A 27,611-nucleotide genomic window follows, 5' to 3' on the forward strand; every position below is an offset into this window, starting at 1 on the left:
TATAAAAGGAAGAGGGAAAATCGATTCCGTTGCTGTAAAAAGTAAACTATGTTCGTTACCGATGTTTTAAGAACAGATCGCATGGATCCCCGGAAACAATGTTCGGAGAAGTGACGTGAAACAATACTTTCCAAACGTAACACATCGTAGATTAACTGTAACCAAGATTTCTACGGTGCGGTGACGACAAACAGAGCACGAATTATCCAATTAACTTAATTATCGCATCTTACTAGTGAGACGTAAATGAAACAAGTGTTATCATTGTCGTAATCTTGGATATTGCCCAGTATACTATCCTAGAACGTGATACTGTTCGTAACGTACAAGGATTTCAGCAGAGGGAAACGGTTATGAGCCAGTTAAACAGTGACGAAATTTGAAGAATTGGAATTTTTGTGATTCTAACAACCACTGATTGCTCAAGAGTTCAAGATGAAGTTCATAGGGTCTTTGTTCGGGATCAAGTCGCCCAAAACGATGGGCAAACAGTACATGAAAGTTGGACGAAACGCACTTTTCGGTCTAAGGACAGATCAACACGATAGTCTGTGCACGGACAAGGTCCCTAAACCTCTTTCATTCCTCATCTCCAACAACGGGAAACTTAAACACGGTAAGATATACCGTGACTATTTATTAGGTTGTACGGAAAGTCATTTCGTTTTCCAAAACGGAGAATATATAATTTAATGAAATGTTTGTACACTCTAAAAAAATCGTGTTTCATTTTCACCAAAAAGAAAACGAAACGACTTTCCGAACAATTCAATACATATCTATACACCCAATTAATTTTAATTTTACAATGTGAAACACCGCGGCTGTAAAAATCGCACCTTTCAATTTTCATACAGTAGTAATGATAGTTATTATAATTACTTTACAAGTGAAACGTAATTTTAATATTGATCGACTCGAGGATTATATTTCAAATTGTCAAAATTGGACAAAAAAAAAAACATTGCTGCACACAATACCGAAAAAAATACTTGTATAAATCTACCGTTTCCTTTTAGAAAAGCCTTACAGTAGCTTCCTTATTTCCACCTCGAAAACAGGAAGAAATTCTTAACTCTGTTAGAGAAACTTGGATTATCATAAGTAGTTCTCGTTTTCTCCATCGCAAGGAATGCACTTATTAGGTGGTTTCAGCACAAGTGCTCAGTCAACGAACGAGCTCGATTAACGCTATATAATATTGTTTCAATGAACTTGAAATTAGCCTTTCAATTAATTTCGCATCTTACTACATCCAACGTCCCTCCGAACAGCCATTATCGTCCGTTTCTCAGTAAAGAGGAACACGTCCAAATGACGATCCACCCGAAACTGAATCAGTGACAATAAAATTGGTAAACGGTTTTCAAAGCATACGCGAACATTCGTTGATGCTTAAAAATACATCGAAAAGCGAAAATTTGTCAATGGATTTCGATTTGCACGAAGAGTACGAATGAAAGTGCACACATAATTTAACGTCGATTCGACAATTGTCGATTCAACCTGTTCCTTCGAGATCGTTAGAACCTTTCTACTTTTTCAAACTTTTCATACTTGATTCAGTGACCGTAATTGTGGCCTAGAGTTTCTCCCGGTTCGATTGAAAAGTTTCAAGAGAACGGATCCAATCTCCATCGTTACACGTTGCATCGTAGCCTGAGACCGGTGGAACTGGCCGTAACCGTAAAGCGTGTTGGTGATAGTGAAGCATAATCGGAATGATGCGTAACAAGCAATAGTGGGGCAACCTGTCCTGTATCACGTGTTCCACTAACCTACTGCACCCCGAACCACGTTATCGTACGTTATTCCTCGACAAGGTATTGTTCGATTCACTGCCATCGTGTGTTTCTCTTTGCTTGAACACGCGAAGAAATTGCATCGTGCATTTCTATAAATTGCAGCGAACAGCTGACGCTAACTTTTTCCAACGCTTTGAGTTGCCGTCTTTGAGTTCGAGCAACGTCTCCGCGGATGCGTTTCCCTCCAAAGAAGATGATCCTCGAAGATCAACGGACATCGTGAAGCTTCTCAAGAGAAACGCATCTCGATCCATTAATAGTGTATTAAGAATATTGAAAATTTTCATGGTGCAACGTGCATTCAAAGATTGGTTCACTCGATTCTTAGGCTATGTAAACGCATTACCAATACGATGTCGAGTATACTCGTATTTGATCAATTTGATCAGATGCGTTCAATAGATTTAATGTTATGGAACTTTCTTCGATTCCTCTTTGTAAAATGTGTAGAGTTGGAGGAAACACGGTGGATATCGTGAAGCTTTTCAGGAGAAACGTATCTCGATCCACTAATAGTGTTCTAACAATGTTAAGAATTCGTATGGTGTAGTATACACACATACGTGTAGGTCAGGTATTTTTATATTATTGTTAGCTGCGTTAATAGACTTATTGTTAAATATTACGAATAGGCAAAGGTCAACTTGTGTCTTCTGTTACAATAAATTCCACTTTCCTTCGGAATGATTTTCCGATCGTTCTTAATTTTTTTGTCATTTTTAAACACTGCTAGTATATTGACGTCTTTCGTGGAGCAAAACAAGATATAAATGTCAGTTGGGAAAATATCAATTACTTAAATTGTGTTTACATATGTTGATAATTATAACAGATCTTCATTTTAAAAAAGTTATAAGAAGCAGCGTTTACTGTCATGACATTAAACTTCTCATAAGCCGAAGGGAAATACCACTTTTTCAAACTCTAAGAGTAAAGGTTTAATGACTTACGGGAATGTAGGTTTCGATCTTGCACTTGTTAGAATACACTGCTTGTTTTTCTTACGTAATCTTACTTCAACGGCGAAATTGCACTTTGAACAAAACAGCTATGAAATATCACTTTTTAAGAAAATCTTTAAATAAGAGGGGATAATATACGTGAAATCAAAGAAACTAATAGCGTTTCGTAACAAGAAATTATTAATGAATACGCTCTTTCTGTTGCTGTATACTTTCCAATTTAATGTTTAAACCGAGTGGTTTGTCATTAAAATAGAAAATAAGATAAAAGAGTATTTTGCAATCTTGTCGACATACAAAATAGTAAAATATAATACAAATTGTAAATGTTTTAAATTAAAAATTAAATTTCTCTTAGTACGAGTAACACGAATCTCATTTGCTTAGAATATTTCGCGCATCAATCTGAGTGCCTAGGTAATTAGTCTTCATAAATCACATCTTGATACCTGATTTCCGAAGCGGAAGTTGTTAAATCTACATTGGATATTTAAATCACTTGCAAACAAGGTATACAAAAATTTTTGATTCATTTTTCCACGTTACTGTTAAATTTGTAATGCAAAATTGGAATGCATTTAATGATCTCCAGTAGGAAGTACGAGAAAACATTGTGCAATGTAGAAAAGTTACTCGCATTATTAATATTGAATTGTCAAATTTTAAAAAAACATGAAACGCTAAATTTTAAGTAATTCAAAATTTTGAGAGGAAAACTAATCCATTATAAAATTATTAGATACTCTTAGAATAGTAACGTGTGCAGTGTTATTAACACGAATACCATATATCCGCCTTTCTCTTAATAAATTTTCAGGAAGGTTATATTTTTACATTTTTATACCAATTACGCGCTACGCCCACACATTCCTAATGCCGATATAAAATCATTCGAAAACAATTTCAAAACTTCCTGTACTCTTGCATAAAATCAGGCGATTTATTTATGTATTTTAGGGACATTGTGACACCACGAATCTTTTGAATATGAGGTTTCAAATCTGTTTCCATAATTTTCACTTATCGATTTAAACTGCGAAATATTTTTATTTAAATAATTTATCTATTTAAATATAAAGATTTACTTTACATAATTAACAAATACAAGTATATTATTGCTTCTTTGATTAGATCAAAACAAATTATTTAAACGTTGAACATACGATCTTAACTTACTGTAATATTAAAATATAACTGAGTAGGAGTCGGAGAACAATGATAAGTTATTCGTTATTTTGCTATGTGACGAAATTGAGTATGGAGTATAAAGAATACGCATAAATTCTAAAACTGGCCTGTGTATTAGAACGTGTGTATTAGAAGAAAGTGGGATAATTCCGGCTATGTCGTCACAAAATGCTATAAAATTTGACCTAGTTACTTTTTCTACATTAAATGATATCTTGAAATGTTTAGTTTGCATTAGTATAGTAAAGAAAGCATAAATTTATGTTGTAATAAATTATACTCTTAAAACCAAAAGAAGTCATTTGGCTTCATTTTGGCCATGATTTTTTATCTCATTTTATGAAATAGGTAAAAGAAACTATTAAATTAATTAAAAAATTGTGAAATGTTTCGTTTTAACATGCTTCGTTATTACGTGAACCATAAAAATTATAAATATAACCGTCATGGGCATCCCATACTGAACACTTTTCGTGTGCCCATTGACCTTTCTTAATTCTTTCTCGAAGCGTGAGATAGGATGTTCCAAACAATTGTGCTGCCTTGTGAATGGATATTTTCAGCTCACTAATCACCTTCGTGATCTCTAATAAGTTTTTGTGACTCCACTCTGCCTTTTTCGTAATTCGTTTATATAATACACCGAGTTTAAATATCATCAAGAATTAAATGTGAGTTGAAAGTAGAAAGTGAGTTGAAACATTTCTCTACTTAACAAGGTTAATACTAACAATTCATATAATTTCTAAATACTAACTAACCTTGTTTGAATATAAACCACCGTTATAAGGTTAAGTTCAGGAAGAAACGCTTACGGAGTAATTTGAAACAAAGATTGCTAAAATCACGAAAAGAATGAATGAATATTAAAGAATGAATATTAATTAGTCGCATTGCTAATAAATAGCAGTGATATAATAAGTCAAATTACGAATTTTCTGTTTTAAAGAATAACAATGATTGGAATTATTTCGTTTTCTTGTACCAGATGCACAAAATACTTTGAAATATAAACAAAAGTATCATGAATCCAAAACATTCACATATTATCGATCTGTCTGTGATTAATTTTTTCTAAACATTTGCATCTTAAGTGCAATGCGTGGAATCAGGTGGACGAACGAAGAATCAAATAACGGTAAGCAATATCTAAAAAGTAACTGCACTTTGCAACAATAAATTACTCTAGGAATTTATTGTGAAAGTAAATGACAGGAATGAATTTAACGCAAGAAGTTGTCAAACGGTATCTGCACAGAAAATTTGCCGTCACCATATTCATCTCCTGTGACTATCGACTTTCTAATGCAGTATTTGACATTGCTATATACTGATGACAAAAACGCATCATTCGAGAATTGCATTAAAAAGCGTTTTACGCTTGACGCGATTAAGAGTTGTATTATTTCTTATTGCGTATAATCTTCAAAATGATCGAGTAAAATTTTGAGCTAAAATTTAAAGAATCGACAAACTAATGAAAGTGTGAACAAAATTACATTTATTGAACCCAAATAACTTCGAACGCAAGAAAAATATATTTTTCACTGAAAGAAACAAATTCAGAACCGAGAAAGTGAGCCAAGAAGATCATTTGTTGAACGTGTTCAAAAATTTGTATCATTCTTATCGTTATTTGGTGTTCAATTATGATTGTTTACGGTATCGGACAATATAATTAATATGCTTGATAGTTTATAAAAATATTCACTGAGACTCTACATTTCCAATTTCAAACACGCGATTCTTGAATGTTAGAACTCATTAGCACAAAGCTTGGACACGTGTCGACTTATTTTCAATGTAGTTTCATCGTATGCAAATTGGTTGGTAGTTAGCTATGTTCTCCTCTTATCGATGTGATCTTTTAAAATAAGAAAACTCTCTCTTGTTAAATATGGAGTTGTCATTAATTTACTACACGGTTCGTATTCTAACTGTAACATACACACTGTTTTATTTCTTTTGGTACATACCTAACATTCGTTAGAAATGCATGGAATGTTTGTAGCATCCGTTTCTCAATATACTGTATAAACGAAAAGAATGTCAAATAAAATGAATATCAACAAATTGAGGTAATATCATTCGGTTAGCGTGTACGAGTACAATATTCAGTCGAAAACACTTTCTGAAAAATTTATAAACGTACAAAACTACACACACTGAAAATTATTTTAATACTATATATGGGATATGTAAATAGAGGTCATCACTGAGGAAGGGGCAAGACAAACCGTTTGGTCTACATCACAAATGATCGAGATAAACCAGTTTTCTTCTGTAAAAACTCTATGGAATTAATTTGTATGTATATATAAAACAAATTGAAAGCTCCTTTAGAATTTTGATTATATCTACCGTCTGTAATTTCAGCACCATTGCATTTAACAAAGTCAACATTATATCATCGGTAGAGGCAAGAAAACAAATAAATTAATTATTGATATTTCATAAATATTATAGGATAATTTCATAAATATAAGAAACGTTACCTTTTGTAATTTTGACAATAATTCAATGTGATACATAATTATAAAAATATAATAATTTAATGTCAATGTTAAATATCATAAATAAATTCTTTGTTACTCTTACGTCAATCACGGTAATCATATTTCTCAGTAAAGTACTATGACTTTGCAAATGCTATGAATTTCTTAGAGCTCGAGTAGATGTTTGTTTTCATAGATTGAAGAAATATAACAATTATAATTGCAATACATGCTCGCCCGGGGAAAAATTTATAATGTATGCGAAACGTTTAAAAGCTTTAAGATGATGGTCCTTTACGACTATCGAGGCATCGACATTCGTGATTCATTCCTGACATAAATCTTGCAATCGTTGGAACAAGTGATACATGAGAGAATAGTCGAGCTTCAAAATGAAAAGAATCAAGTTTTCCTTTCAACCTTACATTCCTAGAAAATGAATAACATTAATTGTTTGAAATTGACATAATCCATTGTTCGGTGAATGTTTTGTCAAAATGTCATTAAAAAAATATTAATAATCGCACGGGTTACATTCAATTACGAAAAATTAACGATTCGTAGAAAATTTGTCAGCGTATTCAATACAATTTAAAAATGTATGTTTCTCGTGTATCGGGAATGGAATACGAAACAAAATTTGGTCTTCATTTCACCAAGAAGAATCGAAATTTGTTCCTTTCTTTTCAAATTCAATGTTCGATTTGCCACCAACGCGTTCTAAAATACTCTTTTCAAGCGCGGGTGCAAAAATTTCGAAGAAAGTTGTTCAAACGGTTTTCGACATTCGATGTCCACCGTTTCTGAAAACGTACCTCTCGTACGAAACTAATTGATTAAAATTCGATTTCGAGGATTTAATCCAACGAAGTCGTAGCCAGTTTCAATGTATACGTCTATAAAATTTCCATTAATAGTAGTCGATCTCTAACGCGGCTGAGAAAATGTCGAGAAAAAAGATATCACATTTATGTGGTTGCGTGCATGTCTGAAATTCGGGTAGGTTGGAATATGTGAAAGTCTGAGGAACAGGTTTTCGATTTAAGATTCGGGGCTCGACCACCCTCTCGATAACAGTGTCGACGATTTCACACGGTAAATGGCAACGCTACGAAGCTTTCGTTGGCCGATTGTCGACGGACCCTTCCGTTGGAATGCAGTCAGGGTTACAAAACCGCACCTGTCCAAACATTTTTACACGGAGAGTTGCAAAACGCAGGAGCCGTTATTTATGAAGTATAAACTGGCGCGTACACCGAAACCGAGAAGGTACACACGTACACGCACTCAAACGGATTTCGAGACTACTTTCACTCTCGGTCGTTCAGAGAAACGCTGGAAGAAGCACGGTCCAGTGGAACGCAGACATTTTTGGTTCGATTCGCTGGCACCGTCACGTCTTCGATATTACGTATTTCAATGGCCATTAAGTAATCGTAGTGATGAGATCATACCAGGACCTGCAACATCCACACCTGATGTTCCACGTCGGTATTACGCTCTCCTTCGCAACCCTAATGCGTTGTTTCGTTACCGTGACAACTTTTTCTATGGAGATTTTTGTAATTTTACATTTTACGCTCGTAGTAGGATTGTACGGTCATCGAAATTAATGACCGTGAGAAAAACAAACATAAACGGCGATTTCATTGATCCTCGAGTACTTGTTTCGTCATTCGGTAATGTCATTATGGGATCAAGATGATCAAGCTATTGTTATTTTTGAGTACATATTGTCAATTAAAAACATATAATTAGTAACGCGGGTGTGAGTGTTTATTTATTCGAAACCTTCGTTAAAAATCGATGTTATCGAATAAATGTCAATTTGAATAATATTTGAATCGCATTCGGAACAAACATTCCTAGGATTGTAAGTCTTCATTGCCATTTTGCGTGAGTCCTCTGAGACACCCCTACATCCTACAGCATATCCTACAGCACATCCATTCTACAGTAAATCATTCACTGGTATATCTTCGTACATGAAACGGATTACCTCTTGTACCTTATCATTAAGGAAAGGTTCGTGAGAGAACTCGTAAAACCTTCGTTCGATCTCAGAGCCAGTTTACATCAGCTATCATTTCCGGCAGTGCAATAGTCATGCTAGTCTCATCGGTTGGCCATTAATGTATCGTAAAAAGTTGTCCAAATGGTTTTGTGCAATGTCCAATTGAGTTCGGATATCTTCGTATGTTCAATTTATAATGCATTGCAAGGTCTTCCATTAATTTACAGGTTACATTTACAGCTTTTTTTCTTTGAGTGTCCTTACTACCCTTCTTGGCAGATTTCAATTACGTAATCATTCTTTTCCGAATGTGCTCCACCAATTCTATTTTTTTTTTTTTGTTGAGTATTGACACCATGTAGATTCGAATTCAGTGAATTTTTAAATATTTAGTATCTGCATCGTCGATGTATCTCTTTTATTTTTTGTCCATACGACGTTTCGTTCAAAGTATCACAACCGATATACGAATATGAAATGCATATGCTAAACATATCCAAAATATACATACTGATATGCAATGAAATATTAATATTATATTAGATCATATATACCATGAATGTGTAAAGTAAGCGGTTTAATTATATATTTATCATTATCCAAAATTTTCTAATACAATTTTACAAACGTGCACTGTATAATTTTAAAAAACGCGTTGCATTATTTAAATCCTCTGTATTGAAAATACCCCTTAATCTGTTTCTCGATTAGTCAACTAATGGATAGTCCCTATAGGTATTCATCGGAAATGGTGCGTTCCAGACGTCTGCTTCATAAATCCTGCCTCTGAAATGTCCAAACAAACAACGATGAGCTATCATTAGTTAAATGTTGTTTCGAACCGCGATGAGATTCTCCTCGGAAAGATATTTGCCAAGGTCGTAACTGTAAAACGAATTAAACATTACATGGAGAGATATATTATGGTCAAAAAGAGACGTTTTATTTACCAATATAAAATTAAACGATTTAAAGTACTCTTTTTGACGTGAAAAATCATCTGTGTCAATTCCGTTATTAACTTATGATCTGATTCTTATAAAGTCTACCAATAAAAAAAAAATCTTAATATACTGTCAAATTACAAGGTGTCTCATGTAAATTGAGAGATAGTTGTATACGAATTGAGATATTTAAAATAGGTTACTTGAATAACTAGTTTCCTTTTCGTAATAGGTAAATATGCTCCAATTAAGTTTCGACTAGTTTCAAGGAAGATAATCTGACGCCGGTAGGTTTTTTGTAGGTGAGGTGTAAATGAAACACGAAGGTCAAATTCATTTTTCTAAATGGAACAATATAGTTTTCTACATCTTCTCTAATAGAATCTTTGAAAACGCGTATAATGACCTACGATTCGTGATTTTTAAAGATCAATCGAAAATGATAATAATTGATTTAATTTCAAGAAATAATGTTCTTATTCAACATGGTGACACCGAGCATGGATACGTGCTCTGAAATGGAGAATTTGACTCGATCGAGAAATCTTTGTACTCACTCGGACGACATTAATCATCAATGAATACCTTATCGACTCTCTCCGCTTTGATATATGATACTATGAAAGTTTCGATAAATTCACAAAGCCCCATTTTTGTCATTATCGTCTCTCAAATTAAATAATATTTATGACTGAACGCAAATACAAAAATGTGCAACAACAGTACGTTATTTAGAATTAGAAACGAGTTTATTCGGTGAAATGATTAAATTGTAATAGGCTACAGTATAATAATTAATCTTACGAAAACACTGTGACAGAAGTAAATCCTGTAAATGTATCGTGAACAATCGTGGATCCACATCGTGGAAGTGAACGTTTTAGGAAGTTAAACATTCTGGAAAAGGAAACTTCAAACTTAAGTCCTCTCGAATTAAGAAGCGTTTGCAAGTATCGATTATACAGTAATCATATTTCACGGTACTTACTAATAAAGTCATCTTTAAACGTTATTGGAATGTTTTGCAATAGAGTGCTGTTCGACTTGGAATTCGAAACGATTCAGGATCGTGCGCGTAACAAATGAAATACGGGCAATGCACTCTAGAAGAATTTCTTGAATATATTGTGCGTAATTCTTCTCTAAAGCTTCCACACTTTCTACAGCAATCGATTTCTCAATCGTTTGCAGGAAATTGCGTCTATTGGAACGAACATTGCCAGATAAAATTAATTTAAAGATTATTTCATTTTTAACTAAGGTATCGTTTATAAAAGTATGAAAATTTCTCAGCTGGAAGAGTTTCAATCAAATTTTATATACTTCTTGCACGATTGGCAACAACATTATCAACGATGTGGTACTATTAATAGTGAAAAAAATAAAAGCGTATAATATATTAAATAATTTTATTTGAGAAAACATACGAATCTTTGGATAATGTTTGTGTGTTTGTATTTTCCATTAACAGTCGTAAAGTATCTAAACTTACTAGCTTGGCAAACAGGAAACAACACGCGACCCCGTTAAGAATATTTCCCATTACGCCTGTCTTATAGAGGACTACCGATGCTAAAGTCGACAATAAAATATCAGTTTCACGGCTACGTAGTTATTATTCTTTCACGTACCTCTATAAATACCATCTTCCGTTCTAGAATTTCTACAGATGCATATATTCTGCAAAAACTTTTACCGTTTGAGAAACTAACAAAACTAATGACAGTAAATAGTAATTACAGAAATGCGTGCATATACTTACTGTTAAATGATGTGTATAATTTCCTTCGGTTTCTCACGTAGAACAGTAATAAATTCTGTTTAAAAAGCGAATAAATAAGCAAGAAATTCGATTCTAATTAAAAAGTCTATTAATTGGAAGAATCAATCTTTTCCATTTTTGTTTAGTTGTTCATTTGGTGATTAATTTTCGTTCATTATTTCTGAAACTAATTTTCTGATTTATATATTATTTATAGAAAAGAAGAGAACGTTATTATATTGTTATTAAATAATTATTATACAGTGTATGTTCAATTTACTATACACTGAAGAGAGCAGAAAACTTGGAGTCGAAAACGTTCTACCAAATTGCCTGCTCGGACTACTATAGTGAATGATTATATGTATTATAAAGTCGCTCGTCTGAATTTGAAACAGTTTATTGTATCTTGTTTTAAATATGGTCAAAATCAAATCTGACTCTTCGTCGTAAATATCACGAAACAACTTTTTAAAGGCAAAAAGAATCACAAAAAGAAATTTCACGAAATGAAAAATTAAAGATTATATAAATAAGAATGTTTATCACTGTCTGAGTGTAAATGTGCCTAACTACTGAATTATGAAAAGAAAAAGGAAAAGTCTGAAAATTAATTCAATTAGAAACTAAGAAAAAAGTGAAAAGCGGAATAAACGTTAAGAAAGGTAAAAAAAAAAAAAGAGGGGGACAGAAGTAGAAATACAATTAGATCGTTCGAGATAATTTTGTCAATTTTAGTAGCGTACTTAGAAACGCAAGACGCTTTTAGAGAATTAGTTATATCGTAATGATGGTAAATTCCAAATGTGATACTCTTAAAGTGGAAGTTCAGTAGTTGCTATAGAGTGCATACTTCGATAACTTGCGAATGTTGGATCTTGTGCATGCTTGTGAATCCTTGCTGTATGTTTTGGTTGAGAGAAAGTTATGTGTGCTGTAGCACGAGTGTCCTAACACCGCGAATATCGCTGGTTCTTGATGAAAGTTGTTCCAATGGTCCTCTTACTTTATCCAATTACATATTTGCACCGTTTTTTTATAAGATACTTTTTTTAAGATATTTTGTTTATTCGAATGTTGAATATTTTTATCGATAGATTTGGTAACCACATTGAAGGATCTGGTGCATGTCGATTGGCAAAAGAATTTATGAGAAAGACTGTCGATCTGTTTGCAGTGGATAAAGAGAGAGGGATGAAAATTCCGGCGACTCGAATAAAGTTCTCGCACACCGTTACCAAATATGTTAACTAGGTCGTCACGTGTTTGGGCTTGGTCTATGAATTAATTCCAAGGTGCATAGAATACGAAACGATTAAAGCAGTCGACTACATTAGAATTGGGGGTGAAACAATAGTGAAACTATTATAAATGACTAACTACATTTCAAACGAAATTGAGTTCGGTTAAATAATGGAAGATACGTTCCTATTTTCAAAACTATTTAATGAATAAGTAATACTTTTTAAACAAATTCTGTATAGTTTTTAACAACAAATAGCACGGTATATGCATTGATGAAAAAAAGTTAATAAGGAAGTTAAAAAATCACTTGTAAACACTGTCACCCGCGTTACTAATTATATGTTTTTAATTGACAATATATACATAATATCAATTTTTTGTACTTTTTATATCTCTCTTTAGCATTACTTGCCGTTAAAAATAATAAAAACTTGGTACGCTATATTGTTTTTGGTTGTAAAAATATTTCGCGAATATTCTTTGTCAATAATCTTACCCACCTCGATATTTCATAATATTCTGTAAAAATACCACTGAATTTTATGAAAAACATTTCAAGCGTAATAAAGGGAAGTGTGAACAATGTTGCAAGCATAATTCGTACGTGTTCTGTTCTAAATTTTCCAACATAAAGGAAAAGTAAAAACTAAACCGAGTACGCTTTACCAATTATTGCATATTTTCCTAATAACAGCACGTGAAGTGTTGTTGTAACCATCAACTTAAAGCAAGCGCGAGACCTTCGTACACATGTCGGTTAAATATTTTTACGTTTCTTTCGAAACTTTGCGAAACACAGAAAAGTAGTTCTAGTTCCACCGGATGAAGACGATTGGAAACAGGTATTAAGAAACAACAATATTTTGATTATTCCTTAACTTTTCAGCGATAGAATATTTTCTATTACTTTTTTGCGTATATTGCACCTTACAATTTCAATTGAATATTATAGTAGCGTAAGTTCGATTGAAATAATTAACGATTGAAGAAGTAGAAGTTCAAATTTGAATTAGTTTGTTATACACAATGAGAAATAGACTATTAACGTTTCTTTTTGAATTTAACAAAATCAAATATTTAGTTGTGGACTCTTCTAAGAAGATAATTGAAATCGTAATAATTATTAACACTATGGCGTACAATACATTTTATACAACAAAATTACTGATCATTTTCGAGGTGCTTTATAACTATAAGAATAAGAGTGTAAATTTGTTGAGAAAATATTTGGTTCGTTAAAACTCACATGATCGTTATATAAACGAATTGTGCTTTGCATTAAGTCTTGATTATTTCATTTAAAATTCTAAAAATTTTTAATCACAAATTGAACAAGGTGTACATTAGCTTTAACACTTTTTTTTATTAAATATTCAAGGCGAAACTAATAACTAATAGTAACGCATTATTTATTTTCACAATCCTAATACAAATTCCTGAATTTGAAGCAGAATAAACGAACTTTACTAATAAGAGTAACTTTCTAAAAGAGAAAGAATTTCTAACAATAACGAAAGAAATGTATATTTATGAAAAAAGCACAAAAATGTTGTTATAGCACTATTTAGTGCCAATTCCGTTGCACATTCTTCTATAATATCTGTTAATTACAATTTCACAACATTCTACAATTTCACGTTGCACGTGTTTTACATTCACTAATTTGCAACTTCTAATTTGCATCCTCTATTATCATATCGAGCCATTGTTTCTATAAAGATTTACTTCAAAGACGCATGAATTAAAATTTTTTAGATATTACTTCCATTAATTTTATTGTAAAAAGTGACATTCAATAAAATGGTACTAGAAGTATAAATTATCCAACAATTACCACGTGAATGTCAATTGATAATCGGGGAACAAAACTCTTTTGAAAATATTATGATAAGAATAGAAAACTAACTATATTTTAGCATGTACAAGCTATAAGTACATAATAGTGAAAGATAAATTATTTCGCCAGTTGATTCCGCGATAATCCATTAATGTAATTAAAGACAATGAAATACGCTGTACCTAGATAAACGGTGAATGCATACGGTATAATTGATGTAGACGTATAAGGCATAATTGATCAGTTATAAATTCATACCTTTCAACGCGCGTCGTGTAAATCATTTTGTATCTGTCTATTATCATTACGTTCGGTAGATTTTATAACTATTGTAAATTTTTATAGGCATGTCTTTCTTTCCTTTATTAAAATCAATTTTTTTCAAGTACAAGCCACGTATTTAACGAATTTAATGTGAAAAGGGAATAATTATCGTATAATTATAATACACATAAAAGGAGTTCTTATGCATCATTCTGTACAATAAAATATCAGACCTGTGTTGATCATTTTCTTTATCCAGAATTTTTTATTTCTATATTGATATAATTTTTGACACTAAATATTCTATCATGCATTTATTATTCTTCTACCGTAATTCATTTTCCGCATATAATTGCAATTACTCCCTTTGAAAAATTTTACCGAACGAATTTCGTTTCTTACTGTCAGTTTTGTTCGAAAGTATCCATTTTTTCCATGCATGATGGATTTCATTAGATTTACGTTAATTTACCGCAAGTTAAAGAATGTCGATTAGTTAATTGGCAGAACAGATGAAATTTGATTGATATGAGAAAAATACATCACAAAATGTGAGCAAACTTCAAGTTTCATTCCTCGGAGATAGTTGCCGTTATAGCATGCAAAAGATGATTGTAAATCTAGTCTCCGTTCAGCGATCCTTGACGAGCGAGCAATTTTTTAAACCATCTTGATTACCCTCGATTTAAATGTTATTTTCAAATTCCACAGCGTTCGATAACCTTTTCCGTACAAAAACATTCTTCCAGTTTCTTGTAGAATGTTCGTAAAACGAATCGTGAGTGAATCCGAATTTATGTTAACGTTGAAAGATCAATTGAAAGAAAAACATTCGCGACATGGTACATGTGCCCACGAAATATTTTCCTTTGTATTTGTCTATAATAAATTATCTGCTGTTGTTCTCTTTATCTTATGATAAAAATTTAAAATACAAAAATTGAATCTGATTGATTGAAACGAATATTTGTTCAATTATCTACACCACGTATATTATGCTATTTACCATTCACCTATTAGTGTAATTTACACAATAAGAAGATAATTATTTGCAATCGCAAACAATATTTTAAACTCTCAAGTGATATTGATGAAAATACGGATTCAAATTTCAAATTAATTTTATTTCGAATACATAAAATTTTATCAAACAATTTACAGTTGTTAATATTTTCGAGAAAATTAATGTTGTATTTATCTATGTAAAAAAACGAACAAATACGTAAAACATAGTAAAAAATTTGATTTCTCTATACATCTCAGAAAATTTGTTTTCAAACAGGATGATTCAAATTCACAAGAAAGATTACTTTTTCTATTAAATTTACGAACGGTACTTGTATCACAAAATGAAGACTGCTTGTAAAAATGTTAAGGTACGTTATAATTTTGTTATCGATTATTACCCGTATGAACATGATGTCAAAATATTTTCAATCCGTACTTCAACCTCATTGAAACTTTTACGTACACACGCGAATAAACATATTTACCGAAACGTCTCAAAATAGCACGTGAAGTGACCATTTTGCGTCAAGTTTGGAGATAGATTTATTTTAAAAAAAAGGAAAATTCTAGTACGACGGCATTGAAATCACCAATGTGAGAGAAAGCGTCGTGATCAAGTATAAAAACATCACTTCTTGCCGAGGTACTTATAGCAGTTGCCATTCTGATCCTCTTAGTAACGGTGCATTGGCCTATCTAAAGCCCCGGTTTAAACAACCAACGCTTATTTTAAACCAGACTTTTAATAAGATGGCGCACAATTAAGGAAAATCAAATATTAATAAACATGTATTTGTAATGGCCCAACGAAAAGAAAGTGCAACTTGAAAAATATAGTATACATATGTATAAAGCATCTCACACTAAACTTAAACATTTTAGTATCGCTGACAATACTATATAAATGAAATGCTACGATTAACCAAATAAAATGCGTAATTTTTTGTACACATTTCTAATAAATAAGATTCTATTCTTCTATGGTAGTAATCGATAGTTGTACAAGAAGTTTTGTTTTACCATGCTCTTGATAATATTGACGATTCACTTAATGTAAAACAGGTGGGAAATCCGAAAAAACATACGTAGTCACTGTGAATTCCCATATTCAGGAAGACGTAAGATTGTACAATAATGCGAATAGCTGGGAAATATTATTCCCAGGTACACAATAAGTGTAACCGAAAGTAATATACGACATAATGTAGGGAAAATGCATATGTAACGACCAGAAATGAGATTAAGAATGTAACGAATAATATTCACTCATCGTAAATTACGTATTAAACTTATAAGAATACTTCAAAATATAATAGCATTTCTTCAGTGTAAAATCGAAATTAAAAAGAAATAATGTTCAAATTCGATACACGAATACTCGGAAATATAATGACGTTATTTGTAAGTAGAACTGGAAATAATAAAAATATGCTTAAATTCAGTATGAATACTTCGATAAATGAGAGCATTATTTATAAGTGAAATCGAAATAGAAAAAAATGTATGTACTCACCCCCTATATAAATAAATAGGAAAATAATAGCCATACTTATTATAGGTTTGTAACCATGGTAAATTTATGACTCACTGTGACAGTGACGGCGATTAAATATGAATGGAAACATTCGAATGAGGTATCTTGACATCTTATCATAGAAGTTTCCATAAGATTACGCAAAGTATAGTTACGCATCATTGAATCATCGTAGATATTGAGAAACTTTTTTTCTGAAAAAAGTATTACTAGTGGAAATAACTTTTCCAAGGGGACATATATTATTAATCGGTTCTGTTGTAATAGGTCGAAGTTATACTTCATTAAACATAACTTACAAAAACGTATTACTTAAATCAACAAATTTAAAACGCATCCCTCTTTATTCGTGTATCTTGTAAAAGTAAATTAACAAATATGGCATACTTTTCACACTTAATAATCCATACACTAAAAATTATACTACATTACATTACTCGTCGGTATAACTTTTTCACTCATTGAACTTACGATGTTTAATTGTATTAAATTTTTAATATTTTTAGCGACAAACAAATAAAAATATTTTACTTTCAGCGTAAAGTAAATTTAAAAATAAGTACGTTTCGTACAATTAAGTAAGTAACATTACTTACATCGATGCCAGATCAATTTGTTATAAAATTATACATTGTAAAATCAACATGTGTTCATCAGTATACATTTATTCGCTACACAGCCAATAATTTACGACAAAACAGCACAAAGTAGCTCACAGTTAGGTAGTGATGATAAAAAATTGTTATCGTATCTTCCTATAAATATTACGCACTGCAAGGCAATCGATTGTAATGTAATTCAAAATTAATTTGAACCAACATGACTTTCTTAAATGTAGTATTTGTTTCCAATATCAAATTCTGTTTGACAACATAGCGATACGTATTATCAAGGTGGAAAATCCGTTTCATAAATATTCACTAGCAAAATTTCAAACAGTTGTACATCGACGAAGAAATTATCACCGCGTTGAACGTAAACGTGTTTGGATATAACTGACCGACAAATTTTCATCTCAAAGTTCTCATCTATTCGAGGACACGCGAAGAAAGCGAATTTTAACGAAGGTGTTCAGCACCAGCGTCCGAGAAAGGAGAGATCGTAAAATTATGCAATGGCTTCTGTAATTTATACCGTTGATGGCTCGCGAACATCGTGTATGTCGAGCATCGAAATTACCATTCATACTTTTATCGACAGTGTATAGCGTGTTTAGTTTCACTTGCACCGGAATCATCAACTGACCTGTTATCTCGAATTTGTTAAAAATTTCCAACTAATCGTCCAATGTAAGAAATAGTAACGCAATCTTGCTTTACGTTTCACTTCCTTTACTTGCATCGGAATCATGTATTGACCTGTTATCTCGAATTTGTTAAAACTGTCCAACTAATCGTCCGATGTAAGAAATAGTAACGCAATCTTGCTTTAGGTTTCACTTCCTTTACTTGCACCGGAATCATGTATTGATCTGTTATTTCGAATTTGTTAAAAATGTCCAACTAATCGTCCGATGTAAGAAATAGTAACGCAATCTTGCTTTACGTTTCACTTGCACCGGAATCATAAATTGACCTGTTATGTCGAATTTGTTAAAAATTCCCAACTAATCGTCCAATGTAAGAAACAGTAACGCAATCTTGCTTCTTTCACGACCCTTTGAATTTCCATATCGTTAACAGAGATGACGGTACACACGAGTGAGTCAGGCTTAACCAAACTTACATCATATTCTCAAAATTCTAATTTCCAGATAAGAATCTTGGGAATTTCCGTTCCGTAAAAAGTAATATTGACATTTCTGTCTGGCATTGAAATCCAGTAATCGGTACTGTTATTTCTTGAACGTACTTCACCCTCGTTCGTTGAAACTCGTAATAAAACTACATGGTTAATATCGTTCGAAAGTTGTTTAGTACTCGTGAGCAAAATAGACTAAAATGCTAAAACCCTCGCTATTTAATCCAACATACGATTATTTACAACATAGATGGCTGTATAAGTAATATAGCCGTCACACGGACAGGATCTTTAAATATTTAAACAAATTATTAATTTTCTTCTTCTCTACTTGTACAAATGAAATTTAATGTCGAAAGATTGTTCTATTATTCGGAAAACACTTTGTGTCTTATAAAAAACACTTAATGTATTTTTTATAATACTAGTTACAGGAACCGCTATTGCAATATCTCGAGAGGAAGTAAAAATTGAGAATCCACGAGATTTGATTATTTGTGGAACATTCGTACTCGAATTCTAAAAATTTATACACTGTTTACTAGTTTCGTTTCATATTTTACAAACACGTATCGACAAATTTTGGAAATACCGTCAAAACCAAGGTCATTAAACGCTGACTCAATGAGAAAGTGAACGAACGGATTTAACGGATTTTCAAAATGTGTATCGAGTGTGTCGCCGTATTTCTTTGGAATTCTGACGATTAACCTTGAAACGAGTGTGAAACTTCTCGTATGTAGAAAAAAAAACGAAACACTCACAATGACCGCGCATTAAATCAATCCATGTTGATATAAAATCGACAACTTCTGTTATGTAACTGTAGTATTACATATAGTCAATCTATTTTTAAAACGCGTTACTAAAAATATAAACGACCTCTCAATTATTCACTGTATCGCATTTAATAAGCTTACTATAGTTCTTGTGTTTGTTGTATGAAGTTTTTATACTTGAACTTTTGTATAATTTAATAAATGCCAATACGCTTGTTTCACGTTATACGCATTAATAATTTTGTTTAACAACTATGTACTTCTATTGATTAATTTGTAGAAATACATTGACAAATTTTCATTGTGAAAGAATTGAAGTTTTTCTAAAATCGAACATATTAAATCGTTTTAAAAAAATACAGCTCGTATGATATTCGTTAATAAATTAGAACGAAAGTTCACACATTAAATCGATTTCGAATTGTAGGAAATTTTGTTTCACTTAACAACTGTTCTAATCGATTAAAGATTTTTTCTTTGCAGAATTATATGATCATTATAATGAATATTATTGTATAGTAAATGGAACAGGAATTTAATTATTGTTACCGATGTATTTCATCATTTTCATGTGTTACTTCATCAATTAAAAAAAAAGTAATTTTCCAATATATTCTCGTATATATTTCTCAATTCATGTTACCAACATTCTTAATAACGTTCTTGTTATTACATTTCACCGCACACTACTATAAAAGACATATATGAATATAAATTAACGAGGCACCGTTATCATGCTAAATCTGAGTATAAGAAATAAAGCATAAATCATATTAAACATGTTGCTTTCGTTTGTAATAAACTTGTCTCTTAAAATAAATAATTACTTGAACTCTATTTCTGAAGTTTCCCTTTTACTAATAGCTATATAAATAATTGTCTAACTTTCATTTGAATGTCGCAACGATTCATTTAATGATACACTTATGGCAGTTCAGGTAGTATTAGGTGTCTGAAATGAATTCTTTACTTACAGTTACATATTCTTGTAACGAATTCTTAAATTGCTTAAACGAAACAATTGTCATTTTAAAGTTCGTTATAATCGATGTATTGACGTAATAACAAAATAAGCAACATCTTTATTGTCTGAATTGTATCATTTATTTAATAATCATACTCATGCTACGTTTAAAATTTCTTTTATTTTACAGGTAAAGTTTCAGCAATTTTTATAGGAATTCTAACGCTCGTAATCGGCATTATCTTAAGTAGTATACCTTGGGTGGATTACATTATTTTAAAGGTACGTACAATAATCAGTCTTCACTAAACAAAATACAAATTTTTTATTTCACCAAAATTTGATTATACTCTTAACGTACACTAGTATTGATATGAGTATTAAGTATAATTACCTATAAGGTAATATTAAGAAGGTCTGTGCACCGATAAATCTTACAAACTTTCTAAAATATAAAAGAAATAGTGTCGATTAAAAACTTCATAAATACTTAGATTGTGGGTGGAAATCATTTGAAATATTTTATAAAATGCAGCATTGAACTTGAAGTAATAATGACATCGCATAAGTCCACTCAACTTTTCCCATTAGAAATTATCATTATCTTCATTTACCTGGGAAGATACTATAGCACGTTCCAGTTTCTAATACACTGCCTACACGGTAATTTTTTGTCATTGATTTCTCTCTGTCCTCATCATGCGTGGGAAAACGTACCACTGAAATCGAAAGTGTGATATTAGTTCTAAAAGAAACTTCGTACACGACGTGACATTACATAAAAAGTTTAATTGTCTAAATTGATAGTTACTATTTTTTTCCCAAACGTATGTCTTACGATATAAAGAAAATAAACGTAACATTGTGAATTATTAGTACTTATAGACTCATTTCCGTTAACGGCCTTGCACTTTCTCGAGAAACGAGTTTCACAGTTTGCACGTTTCACTCGCAACAAAAGTTATACTTATAAGATCGTACAGTTCTTAAATTTTCGAAACTTGATTCTATAGGCACAGTTTCAATGCACTTTGTACTGTACCGATTTTATTTACTTTTACTTTCGATCGTTTTTCGATCTCATTGGCTCCTCACGACGGAAAAATGTTTGTTCATGTTTATTTGTTTACATCGATTTGTTGTATCATTTTCACTTGAAGCCATAGAAATATTGATTTTCCCTTTTGAAACGATCAAGAGATTAAAAAACCCGTGTTTCTAGTTTCACCTCGTCAGGTATTCAAAATTAGATATACACGAGATATTCATACTCGTGCGTAAGTAACAATTATAATAACATTGGCAACACACGTGCCAGTCGTGTTTAAAACATCTCCTAGTTATATGAAATTGAAGTTGGTTCGTTAAAAAGTTTTTAATATTAATGAAGATAACTCAACCAAAGTTACATGACGAGACTTTTAATATCCCATCTCATAATTAAATATTTAATTAATCTATATTTTAGTTTTGATCATTTTCTGTCATTTTACATGTGTAATAACTGTGCCTCGAGGAGTTGAGCGAGAAATTATTGTACGTATGATACAGATAGCAATCAATGATTTTTGTCACACAACGAACGAATTCTTTCTGATTGTGCAACGAGTCACTCGCTTCGAAGAAACATAAACATTTGTGAAAATGATTTCCTTTCGTTCAGCTGAGGCAAAATTATTTTATATACACAAAAGCTACTGCACCGTGTTTATATAAAATTTGATTTTGACGAACAATATTCATACGATTATTATGTTTATCTTCAGCAACTACGGTTATGGAATGGTTCGCTTTCTTTTCATTACTGGCAAAAACCCGGGGTAGTTCGACTGACCAAGGTGTACATATTCAATGTAACAAATACCGAGAACTTTTTACAATTTAACGAGAAGCCGAAACTGCAAGAAGTCGGTCCGTTCGTTTATAGGTACGTATTGTTTAAATTAATGAAAGTATATTGTAACCGAAATAAAATGCATCTTTCGATGCATTTCGATCGAAATTGTAGGAGATTCAAATATCAGGAATTTATTTTGATCACGAATTCAAAATGTTCTCGTTTCCTGTTTTTATCGAAGCTTACATTAACACTATTATCGTACAGTTATTATGAAATGTCGAATTTATGTAATCGGTTGAAAAAAATGTCAGTGTTTTTTCACATAAAATGCAATTTAAGCATTTTAACTGTCGCGATACTCTTTGAATTTTTCAAATAATATCTTTCGGAATGAACATTGTACCATCGAATAGCATCGTAACCAGATTTCATCCTTAAAGTTGCCTCTTTCAAACATTTTGTGCAGTTGTTACAAATTTCGATGATTTCTTTGAAAATTTTTTTTGTTATGTATACAATTAATTCTATAGGATTTGATAATAAAATAAACTCGACAATGTTTACCTGACCGTTGTTAATTTTGTAATTCTACGCGAGAAACGAAAAGAAATTGTACAGTTGTAATGTGAAACGGAAGTAACGGTAAAAATAATTTCAGTAATTGTTAGATAAATTTACCACATCTGCGGGAGTTTTATCGGCGTGTCGAAGAAAATTATATCCTCGTTTGCTTATATACGCAATTACAACTGCTTGTTGTAGCTTAAATGAAAGGATAAGTATGATCTTTCTGTATTACAGGGAAGATATGGAAAAAGTTAATATCGTTTTCCATAACAATGGGACTGTAAGTTATCAGCACAAAAAAATACTAAACTTTGTACCAGAATTGTCGAAAGACAAAAATATGAGACTAATGGTACCAAACATTCCATTACTAGTAAGTAAATTTATCGTAATATGTAAATCTATGATTTCGAGTAATGTTTTAACGGTTTAGAGGTAGTAAAATATACAACATGATTCCATATATAGTAAAATTAGTAATCTGTTATCACGACAAAATTGCTTCATATTTTTCAGACTCTATCAACACAAAGCAAGAGTCTACCTCGATTTATTACTCTAGGATTATCCATGTTTTTGAGCGGGATGCACATGCGTCCTTTTGTTCCTGTAACTGCTCAAGAACTTGTTTTCGGATACGATGATCCATTAGTTAGTATTGCGCATCGATTCTTTCCAAAATCAAGGCGGCCCATGAGTCAAATGGGACTCCTTCTTGGGGTACGTAATAATTTCGATGGCCCGCGAAGTAAGAATAATTTTGAAATGAATTTCACGGCAGAGTAATTAACATTTGATATTAAAAAATACAAAATTTGGACTTCCAAAAGTAATCATGGAATGAACTCTATACTCCGCGTTAATTTTCCAAAAAATTAAATTGTGTGTGTCATTAAGACAAAAATTGTACAAATTTAATTTTCCATGTTATAATTAAATACATATGTGGATAATTACCTCTTGGCCCGTGAAGGTTAAACTTAGCCGACCTCTAATTTAGACGAATAACGTATTATTCGTACGATAACGAATAATATACCGAATTGTGAAATGAAATCTCTCCATACGGGATTCTGTTTTCGAAACAATTTATTATACGATTTCTTATAGTTTCTAAATGTAACAAAACGTGGCAATACGATGAAAAATATCCTACATTGTGAAGAATTGACTTCATCCTCATTAAATTAGAAAGTATTGAAGATCTTGCGTACAATTAGTTCGCTTGAAGAGATTTCTTACTAATTTGCTACGAATTCGTTTCAACGTGTTAAATAAGTGAATAATTTGCAAAAAGTTTAGTATTAAAGTATTAAAGATACAAATCGACAACAGTAAAAGTATTCTAAAGCAGTGCTCTTAATACTTTTAAATGCGAAACAATTATCAGTGTCTACAGTATTGAAATAAATAACATTCTTGTAAGTTATTCTTGAAAAATTGAAAAGTATCGTGTTTCCCAAATGTTTGATATTTTCTTGGAATTTTATATTTTTCACAAAAATACTTACTGCAGTAACTGTATCGATAAGTATAAAGTGCAAGTCTGCGACGTGGATTAAATTATTTTTAAGTTACACGATAAAGATGATAATAATGATATTTTAAATTGCAGAGGAACGGTACGTTAGAAGAAGTATCTACTATTTTTACGGGGCATACAGACATGAAGGAATTTGGATTAATAAATCGTCTAAACGGTTTAGATCGTTTGCCGTATTGGCCGGATGCACCTTGTAATTCTATTCGAGCCTCGGAAGGTAAATTCCATCGAAAACTATGAAATTATAATCAATCAAAACTAACGTTAATTTAATTTTCGTCGATTAAACTTTTACTTGACATTATTAAACGTTTCTACGTGAAATGAATGTCGCTGAGTGTAAAATATAAAATTATTACACTCGGTAGCATAATTTAGTATTCAAATTAAAATTTCTTAAAGTACACGCAAAATTGAAATCTAACGAGTCGCATATTCACATCTGGACATAAATTATTAAATTTTTCTTAGAAAGTTTAATAAATGTCTTACTATTCTGCTTCTATTGTGTTTCTTTTTTTTACGATTCTAATTAGACTAAATATTTTTTCAAACGTTGCATTTAAATAGATTATTCTATTATTAATTCGAAAATGCGTGTTCGATGTGTATTGTTTGAAATTAAAGGACGGATGTATTTTAAAAATTACTATCTGTGTTTGATATTCTAAAAACATTGATAATCGTTAATTTCAAACTAACTACCGTCAATTGAATGCCAATAACAGCGATTGTATTATTAAAATAATATAATATTATTTTCTTTATATTATCAATATAATATCGATGGCAATACTGTTACAAAGGTTCCTTTTTTCCACCACGTGAGAAAACTGGCTCCGATATCGTCCATCTTTGGGATAAAGATATTTGCCGTACCTTGCCTCTACAATATCGCGGCCCCACCGAAAAGTCAGGAATTAAAGCAGACTATTACACACCACCAGACATTGTGTTTGGACTGCCCAATGAAACAGCTCCAGAAAACGTGTGCTTCTGTTCCAACGATATGTCGACTTGTTCTTCAAACGGACTCCAAAATATTAGTCCTTGCCAGTACAGTACGTATTATGTGCATTCAGTAATTTTTTAAAAGGAAAGATCTACTATTTCTTATACGAGCTCCTTAAAAGGGTATGGTCGCGCTAATGGTTATCCTAATACACAATTTTTGTTCACGTTTAGGTGCGCCAGTCTACCTTTCCTTCCCGCATTTCTACAAAGCGGATCCAAAATTACTAGATAGAGTCGAAGGATTGAAACCGAACGAGGAACATCACGGGACCTACTTCAAAATTCAATCGGTAAGCATCGTTTTGTAATCGCTCGATTCGACTTCAATGAAGATAACAATGAGAACGATACTTTCGAAAACGATACTTTTTTTCATTATTGCAACATTCGAAAGAACCGCTAGAGTCGATCGTTTAAACTTCAACATAATGATTTTCTTCGTTTTGCAGAAACTCGGTGTACCGATCGAAGGAAAAGTCCGGTTGCAATTGAACTTAAAAATCGAACACCAACCACATATCAGTGTCGTATCGAATTTCCCCGACATCGTGTTCCCAATTATGTGGCTCGAAGAAGGTATCGAGGAACTGACACCTTCTATCCGTAGATGGATCTACTTAGCAACGACGTTCAGCGATATCGCTGTCCCTTGTACCTCGTATGGATTAATTCTAGTCGGTATAATAATCATAATCACCGTTTCCGCGAAAGTCTATAACAACGCGGTATTCACGCACGAAGCGATCGAATTAGGTAAACGAACCATCAGAAGAGGTTCGACGTTGCTGGTGAACGGACAGCACCGATTATTAGCGACACGGGATTCGTACGTTTTGCTCAGCAACAGTAACGAAGATAAACCAGAAAGGATAGGGGTCTAGTTCCCATAGTAACAATTTTGTGGATAAACACCCAAAATACGTTTTAAGTACATATGTATGTACATTGTGTTGTGCGACGTTAAATCGTCTCGCATAGTGTTCAATCGTTTAACACTGTACACCAAAGTTTTCCTTCCAATTACCTGAAGAGGACAATGATACGTATCAGTTACAATAGCACGTATTTGGCACAAACATCTGATCATTTCTGTACGAATGACGTTCGAAGTTACGTACTTTTTTCTATATCTGTGATTTCACTTCTTTTTTTTTATTTATATCGTCTGTGTACTGCGGTACGAAATATATCGTGCTTGAACGAACCTAAACGGGTAACGAATGATCGAGGAAACGCACGAATAAGCGTACAACGAGCTTGCTTTCGTAAAATATTATATATATCGCGCGGATCACCGCGTACGGTTCACGCACGATCAAAATCTAGTACAATATTAGAACTTATCTCGTAGATATTAATGCGAACGATTTATCGAGCAAAATATTTAAACTACGCGTTAAACAAAATTCAATGTTCGCTATTTGCGTTTAGAAAGCTGTAACTGAAATCTTGGAAAGACACGGATCATTTTAAACTTTAAGCAACGATTTCTCGACGAACCTTTCTAATCTTTGATCGATCGATGCGATTGCTAATATTCTGAATCGAAAGCAAAAGGTGCACCAGAAAACGTATGTAACGTCGTACGTAATATTTTGCACTCGATGACCAATAAAATCTATCTAATGGGAAAGTTAAATATTCAACAAAATAAAAGTATTAATTAATACAATTTTGTAGAAATGATATATACGTGTACATTGAATATGACTTCTGTACTGGAACTATGCCTTATTAATTGAATTCCTAACATTCATAAATTAGTATGATATTTAATTTTTATGTAAATTGTGTTTGCAATTAAAAACTTTTGTATTTGAAAATATATCTGGGAAAATTTTTAACTGCGATGAAAAGAATCAATGCACTCAAGCACGGTATGATTTCTAGCGGTTTATAACAATACGTTCATTTTGTGCTCCTGTATATTTTAAGTCATTCATTATAATGTAAACAAACTATTATTATTGATAATAAAATTTAATTCTATAACTTCAAACGCTTTATATTTTGCAACTCCAGTATACTGAAATGTTGTTCCAAAAAATTTATCTCCTTTTGAAAACTACTATACATGTTCAGTAAATTATTGAAATTGTATATAGT

At 31.9% G+C, this 27,611-nt stretch overlaps 1 protein-coding gene across 1 annotated transcript; it reads left to right on the forward strand.

Moving 5' to 3' along the window:
* Positions 1-422: 422 nt before the first annotated feature.
* Dsb (scavenger receptor class B member debris buster) lies at positions 423-27,504 on the forward strand. The gene is made up of 9 exons (XM_076307179.1): positions 423-616; positions 20,732-20,823; positions 22,308-22,468; positions 23,183-23,321; positions 23,465-23,668; positions 24,564-24,708; positions 25,298-25,552; positions 25,677-25,795; positions 25,955-27,504. The coding sequence occupies exons 1-9, from the start codon at positions 436-438 to the stop codon at positions 26,384-26,386; spliced, it is 1,728 nt and encodes a 575-aa protein (XP_076163294.1). The 5' UTR covers positions 423-435; the 3' UTR covers positions 26,387-27,504.
* Positions 27,505-27,611: the final 107 nt, after the last annotated feature.

The sequence above is a fragment of the Ptiloglossa arizonensis genome, chromosome 3 (assembly GCF_051014685.1).
Source record: "Ptiloglossa arizonensis isolate GNS036 chromosome 3, iyPtiAriz1_principal, whole genome shotgun sequence".
Lineage (NCBI taxonomy): Eukaryota > Metazoa > Arthropoda > Insecta > Hymenoptera > Colletidae > Ptiloglossa > Ptiloglossa arizonensis.

Coding starts and splice junctions, on each gene's coding strand:
- Dsb (XM_076307179.1), top strand. CDS start 436: ATGAAGTTCATAGGGTCTTTGTTCGGGATCAAGTCGCCCAAAACGATG. Junction 24,709..25,297: donor TTCTATTCGAGCCTCGGAAG/GTAAATTCCATC, acceptor ACTGTTACAAAG/GTTCCTTTTTTCCACCACGT. Junction 25,553..25,676: donor TATTAGTCCTTGCCAGTACA/GTACGTATTATG, acceptor GTTCACGTTTAG/GTGCGCCAGTCTACCTTTCC.